The 7,699-nt window shown below is 37.4% G+C and overlaps 1 protein-coding gene across 2 annotated transcripts in view; it reads right to left on the bottom strand.

Moving 5' to 3' along the window:
• The window catches only part of ZC3H3 (Zinc finger CCCH domain-containing protein 3), a 48,170-nt gene extending 40,726 nt beyond the window's left edge, over positions 1-7,444 (bottom strand). Inside the window, exons 1-3 of one of the 2 annotated variants that reach the window (XM_071667925.1) lie at positions 7,088-7,444; positions 3,738-3,939; positions 339-2,373 (exon numbers count right to left, since the gene is read on the bottom strand). In XM_071667925.1, coding sequence (XP_071524026.1) covers positions 339-2,365 — 2,027 coding nt within the window. In that variant the 5' untranslated portion in view covers positions 2,366-2,373; positions 3,738-3,939; positions 7,088-7,444. The remainder of the gene's footprint in view (positions 1-338; positions 2,374-3,737; positions 3,940-7,087) is intronic. The other variant, XM_071667924.1, reaches the window with a different exon arrangement.
• Between the last annotated feature and the right edge of the window lie 255 nt (positions 7,445-7,699).

Consider the following 7,699-nt stretch of genomic DNA (forward strand, 5'->3'; position numbering starts at 1 on the left):
GGTATAAGTTTGTTGAGTATTCCTGGGAAATTACATGGGAGGGTATTAATCGAGAGGGTCAAGGCATGTACAGTGGATATATGCAAATGATGCTGTTATTCATTTGTTCCTGATGCTACCTTGCTGAGGCTGGAGAAACTATTACAAGAAAAAAAAAATTAAAAAGTTGTCTAGCACTCAAATATCTAACTGTATACATATGAATAATATGTACCTTCTACTAAATAAAGAAACAGTTTGAGAATTACTTAATTTTATAATACTCTGTGTAAATGTAAATGCATCAACAGGCAATTCTTTTGAAAAAATTAAATGAACAAAAATGAGAGATTACTTACTCCTTTCTTGCCAAAAGTGAGAACTTGTGCTTCCTCTCTGGTTTTGGTATATAACCACTCTTTCTCTTCTTTAAGATTTCTGTGGACTCTAACTTCAAACGATTGATCTTGTATTTAGAGATAATACCCTTGGCAGCCTTTTGTTTGGCTGACAATTTGACACCACCCTTCACAATGTGGTATGTACTATGTATGTTTCTCATGCGTAAATCACCAGACACCTTTTGAGTTCTGTAATTTTCAGATGACATAGGTACATTTCGCACCAATTTATGGCGTCTTACTATTGTTCGCACACCTGGATCAGAGGAGCTAATTTTCACAGGATTATTCAAAGCTACAGTTTTATAACCACCTGAATTTGATCTTCTTCTGATCAACTTAGTCTTGGACAGCACAGAAAATTTCTTTTTTCTGTCTGTATCTGACTTTATGACTTTTGCCTTTAATTCTTCTGCTTTGGGAAAAGACTTACAATCATTATTACCACTACCATGCTGTCTTCTAATAAGCTTAGTCTTAGTTTTGACAGAATACTTTGGTTTCCCTGACAATCCATCTCCACTTGTGCCACTGGGGCTTGAAAAGTGCCTAATAAGTTTTGTACGAGATAAAACTGAATATCGTTTCTTGAAGTTTATCTTGGTACTTACTGAATATCTGCGGTTTCTTGCTGGAAATTTCAAAGAAGGTCTAGAAAGATTTGGAACCCTTGTAGAATTCTGTGGAAGTTTCAAAGAGGTGCCTTCTGAAACAGTTTTCTTTGTAACTTCCTTTCCTGTTCCATTACTGGTATAGCTACCAGATCGTCGTCGTACAAGCTTTGTTTTAGAGATTATTTTATATTTCCCATTCTTTTTGTGAGCATCTGCAGTTGCCTTTGCAACATTACTTTTAGAATGAACAGAGAGTAAAGTAGTTTGGTCTGTGCTCGATACTCTGCATGATGGTGGTAAAATAGACTGTAATTCAGAAGACACCTTTGACCTTAGATCATGGTTACTACAAGATAGATGTTTTAAAAGTCTAGGATTTATAAGTATATTTGAACCTCTAGAAGTATGAGGAAAACTTTCTGTTTCCACATACATATCCGTATATTCTCTTCCTCCTCCCTGTGGATGAGCCTTGTTAACAGCAGCTGGAGCTACAGAACTTTTGCTTCCATGTATCTCTTGACTTACATTTTTGTTTGCATTAATAACTCCTGTCAAGTACAAATCATGTACAAATTTTCCTGGGTTTTGAGTGTTATAAGTTTGATTCATAGTGACATTATGAAGAGAGTTTTCATTGTATTTCAATGAATCTGCTTTCTTAATATTGTTTATTTTGAACTTATTTTCTGTGTGAATGGTATCAGGTACTGGTGACTGAATATTATATTTCACCAATCTATTCCTACTAAATAAATCTTGGTGAGGAAACTTTTTGGGTGAAGAACTACTGGAAAACACTGTGTGTGTGAATTTCTGATCATGACCAGAAAAACTTATTCCTTTTGAAAAAGTTTGTACTTTAGCTCCTGCTGCAGTCCATGAATAAGCAGAAGGCTGTGTCACTTTACTTTTACTGTATGATGTTCCAAAATAATGGGTTGGTCTAACTCTCATAGTTTGGGATTTAACATTTGTCTTAACATACTTCTGATAATCAGTATCACTTACAGAGGATATATCTGACCTCATATCATCTACAGTATATACATGGCATGAAGCCTCCCTCAGCTGGGACATACATGCACTGCTTTCCCTAACTATTGTATGCTGAGCATTAGATCTTTGAAATTTATCCTTTTGCTTGCCTTGATTAATTTTGCTAATGTGAAAATCCTGCAAGGGCTGACTACTACTCTGCCCAGTTAGAGGATCAGCATCTTTCACAATCTTTCCCTCTAAATGAGCTGTTTGAGACTTGTGCAGGAAAGCTGGATTCACATGAACCTTTGACTTGACTTTTGTCTGTCCTCTTCGTGCAATGAAATCTGGGTTAACATGAATATTTTTCTGTTCCTTTTTATAATCCATTTTTCATCCTGTAAAATAAAAGTTCAGCTTAGAAAAATCACATAAAGATGTGCCATAACATTTATATGAAAAGAGTGTACAATAACTGCAAATATGCAAAATATGTCATTTCCATATCACATCCCTTTCTAAAACACCACATCCTACATTCTTACCATATCACTAACCTTTCTCAAAAATCACATTCTGCAGATCACAAACTTCACCTACCCATCTAGACACTGCTTCCTTCCATAGCTTCCACTCCTCAACCAAACAATTTGTTAACTTTGTTCTCACCTTATCTCTCTTGGTATCCCCACAAACACATCTTTTTTCGAAGATCACTCTCTCTCATCACTTTCATGACAACCATGTCTTTTTTTCTTTTCCTAATGCCACTACAACCCTTCATATTTGCCTCTACAGCAGGAGTGTGAATGACATGGAGATGTAAAAGAGACAGTAGCAGAAAGTCAAGAGGAAGGTGGAGAAGCTAAAAAAGAAGGCAACTGAAGAATGAGGTACTATTATCCGCAAACTTTCGGGGATCACAAGAAAATTTGGGGAAAGTGAATAGTGTGACGAGAACGAGGAAATAAATAGCAGCATCAATGAGGGGAGTACATGGGGAAGTGGTAACAGGCAACTATAAAGTCAAGGAGAGATGGACTGAATATTCTGAGGGACTGATGAATCTGATAAACATTAGAGTGGTGGATGTTAGGTGTTTGGGATGAGCTGATATGCAGAATGAAAGTCATAGCAAATAGGTTGGTGAAAGGGAGGAACTGATGAAAGCCTCGACTAAGATGAAGTATGGCAAAACAGGAAACTATGAGAGTGCAATTTAGTTTCTCAAGAAAAGGTAGTGACAGTGATGCTGCTTTCTTATTTAGTCTTTTCACTGTATGTCTAGCCCTAGGTAAGGTGTCTGAGAACTGGCAAAATGACTGTAGAGTGCTAAAATATAATAATAATTAAAAAAGATCAAATTGTAGAGGTTTAAATCTTTTAAGCATACCTTAAAAGGCAAGTATTACTATCCTTCTTGTCATGATAGAAAGTAGAGAAGAACTCTAAACACTAGAACTAAGTCACTTCCAAGACATCTGATTCTTCAAGGAAGACAAAAGTTTTTCAGACTGACCGGAAATTACTTTAGCAGATATACTAAATAATGTAAAAGTTTATACATTAGACACATTCCAAACCTGTGCTGATAAAAGATTTAGAAAATATTCATACATTTAAAATCCAGAATCATGTAAAATCTAGAGAGAGGTATAAACAGAGGCATATGGCTGTAAGAATTTCTAGCACAAGGTGTTTGTCCCACTGGAAGGCTATCAGCATCACTAAACCACTAGAACTGATAGGTCTGTGCACTTACTGAAAGGCAATATCTTCATCAAGTTGGAATTAGTTGGAATGTGCCAGATGGCATCCTTCAAGTCTTGGCTGTTTGTCCATTGTTTACTTGAAGGCATGGCTCACGCTCTGTACAGTGGTCATCTTGAACCTTGAAGCCTTACTCTGAACTGCCATGTTTGTGCACCAATTTGAGTGGCTAAACCTTCCTTAACTGTGAATCACTGGAAGTACCACTGGGTTAACTAAAAATCTAAGATACTGCAGGCTTGGGCTGCAAGAGCTGTTAGAAATGTCTAAGGTAACACCAGGACTTCTATAGAAATTGGTCAAGGGGGCTGTGGTTTCAGGGTGCAGCACATGACAGCAAGAGAATGGACCCATAAGTGCTGACTAGTTGGCAATATAACTTCTGAATCACTACCATCAAATACTTAGCCTCAGTTTGTCCAAGGTTATTTGGCTAATCAGCTGGCATAATAACCACTTCATATACATAACCCTTACCTTATGTTTATGATAAAACAAAATTATCAAAACCATGCTTCACAACTGTTATTTTATTCTCAGAACACTGCATAACCTTTACCTTATCTTATATTTCTGATAAAACAAAATTATCAAAACCATGATTCATAACTTAGAAAAGCAAATGGATTTGTATGTAGCATTTATCCCTGGGGATAGGGGAGAAAGAATACTTCCCACGTATTCCCTGCGTGTCGTAGAAGGCGACTAAAAGGGGAGGGAGTGGGGGGCTGGAAATCCTCCCCTCTCACTTTTTTTTTTTTTTTTTTTTCCAAAAGAGGGAACAGAGAAGTGGCCCAGGTGAGGATATTCCCTCAAGGGCCCAGTCCTCTGTTCTCAATGCTACCTCGCTAATGCGGGAAATGGCGAATAGTATGAAAGAAAAGAAAGAAAGATTTATGGATCTGGAGAAGGCATATGATAGAGTTGATAGAGATGCTCTGTGGAAGGTATTAAGAATATATGGTGTGGGAGGCAAGTTGTTAGAAGCAGTGAAAAGTTTTTATCGAGGATGTAAGGCATGTGTACGTGTAGGAAGAGAGGAAAGTGATTGGTTCTCAGTGAATGTAGGTTTGCGGCAGGGGTGTGTGATGTCTCCATGGTTGTTTAATTTGTTTATGGATGGGGTTGTTAGGGAGGTGAATGCAAGAGTTTTGGAAAGAGGGGCAAGTATGAAGTCTGTTGTGGATGAGAGAGCTTGGGAAGTGAGTCAGTTGTTGTTCGCTGATGATACAGCGCTGGTGGCTGATTCATGTGAGAAACTGCAGAAGCTGGTGACTGAGTTTGGTAAAGTGTGTGAAAGAAGAAAGTTAAGAGTAAATGTGAATAAGAGCAAGGTTATTAGGTACAGTAGGGTTGAGGGTCAAGTCAACTGGGAGGTAAGTTTGAATGGAGAAAAACTGGAGGAAGCAAAGTGTTTTAGATATCTGGGAGTGGATCTGGCAGCGGATGGAACCATGGAAGCAGAAGTGGATCATAGGGTGGGGGAGGGGGCGAAAATTCTGGGAGCCTTGAAGAATGTGTGGAAGTCAAGAACATTATCTCCGAAAGCAAAAATGGGTATGTTTGAAGGAATAGTGGTTCCAACAATGTTGTATGGTTGCGAGGCGTGGGCTATGGATAGAGTTGTGCGCAGGAGGATGGATGTGCTGGAAATGAGATGTTTGAGGACAATGTGTGGTGTGAGGTGGTTTGATCGAGTAAGTAATGTAAGGGTAAGAGAGATGTGTGGAAATAAAAAGAGCGTGGTTGAGAGAGCAGAAGAGGGCGTTTTGAAATGGTTTGGGCACATGGGGAGAATGAGTGAGGAAAGATTGACCAAGAGGATATATGTGTCGGAGGTGGAGGGAACGAGAAGTGGGAGACCAAATTGGAGGTGGAAAGATGGAGTGAAAAAGATTTTGTGTGATCGGGGCCTGAACATGCAGGAGGGTGAAAGGAGGGCAAGGAATAGAGTGAATTGGATCGATGTGGTATACCAGGGTTGCCGTGCTGTCAGTGGATTGAATCAGGGTATGTGAAGCATCTGGGGTAAACCATGGAAAGCTGTGTAGGTATGTATATTTGCGTGTGTGGACGTATGTATATACATGTGTATGGGGGTGGGTTGGGCCATTTCTTTCGTCTGTTTCCTTGTGCTACCTCGCAAACGCGGGAGACAGCGACAAAGCAAAAAAAAAAAAAAGATTCATAACTGTTATTTTATTCTCTGGCAATGCTGAACAAAACTACATATCCAAAACTAATAGCAATTTGGAGTTCTGCAAGTCTTATACTTATTGAAAAATAATGTGTATACTGTTTACACAGAAACCATATTACAGTAGTTTAGCTACACAACATTATAAGCTCTGGGTTTTCTGATTTTGTTCTGCATTCCAGATAAAAGTCTTGTTTACCTACACATCTTTTTCTGAGCTTTGGATGCTGAGTGACATTGTTCTGTAATGCTAATGTAGTATCTACAGAATTTAGTAAGAGTTGCAGAGCATGAATCTGAGCTATTCATTTTACTAAATAATAATAAATAAGGCTAACGCATAGGGTCATGTATATCAGGAAAAATTTGGGGTTTATGCAAAATTAAGTAAGGCACTTGTACAAAAAAATCTCACCTAACCTCACATATTAGCTGAAACAATAACAGACATATGCTAATATCAACATCATTTATTGATAGGGATTGCCTGTCTCCCTCTGTTTCGTCTGTTTGTCGCCATCCAATGTCATTTCCATGGCATTTATTCATGGGTTTGACTATTACAGTTCGGATAGAATATTATTATGAATCTTGACTACTAGGAAGGTTAGTTGAGGGTTTCAAAGGTTCTCTTGATATGTTTACAAGTTTATTACATACTATCATTGTAAATAACCAAACAATTCCCCTGATTTACTATTTTCGTCTCATTAATTCTTGATTAGAACGAAAGATAAGATACTCTGGTGTTCGAATTATCTATGTAATCACTTGAAACTGAATAAATAGCCTAAAAAGAGGCCATTTCTCAACGCTTGTTTCAGTCAAAGCTAAACGTGACAAACTTTATATATATATATATATATATATATATATATATATATATATATATATATATATATATATATATATATATCTTGGAAAGTATGGTACAATAACGCATAACACTATACCTGACATAAATTACGAAAATCAGGGTAAAAAAGAAAGGAATGAATAGACTGAATATTAAAGAATTGGCATCTAGCACAAGCCACAGCAATATGCAACATGATAAATAAGACGATACACAAGGAGGGGTTGAAGAATTGATGAAGTGTCAAGACAGAACGTATAATTCATAACATGGGTAAGACAGATAGTACCTTTCACTTATATTTCCGTCTGTAATCAGTGATATCAGAAAGCACTGGTGTTGTCAAACTTGTAAAATTTCCTCTGCTGTAACATAACATGATAGTCTTATGCGAACCTGGAGTCAAATGTTCTGGAAAAAACTGCTTTCACTTATTGAGGACACAATAACAAACAACCAATTGCACGAGCCATTGACGTTGCCTGGCAAGGACATCACCTACGACCCAGCGGATGAACTCAAGTAATTGCTTGTTGCTAAAAGGAGTATATTACCACAATTACAAATTGTATTTCCTATCCCAGAGTTAGAATATCAATATCCGTTGTGCTCTTATGCCATTCTTTCTAGATGACAATGTATAAAGTTGTTAATATTGCTACTCCCGAATCTAGGCTTTGTTCATCCCATATGGAAATGTGTTATTTTTTTTTTTTAATTAAACTATCAGTATTTTCATTTGTGGTTATTTGATGCTGAACCTCCTGCATTGGTCAATAAAAGAAATATTACAATTCTTTTGAGACGAGGAAAATGATCTCAAATCTAACCGTACATATCTAAAATATTCAGCACACTGGTTGAATTCTCGAGACACCTAAACAGCTGTTGCGGGGGTGTG

This window comes from Panulirus ornatus, chromosome 12 (assembly GCF_036320965.1).
Source record: "Panulirus ornatus isolate Po-2019 chromosome 12, ASM3632096v1, whole genome shotgun sequence".
NCBI lineage: Eukaryota > Metazoa > Arthropoda > Malacostraca > Decapoda > Palinuridae > Panulirus > Panulirus ornatus.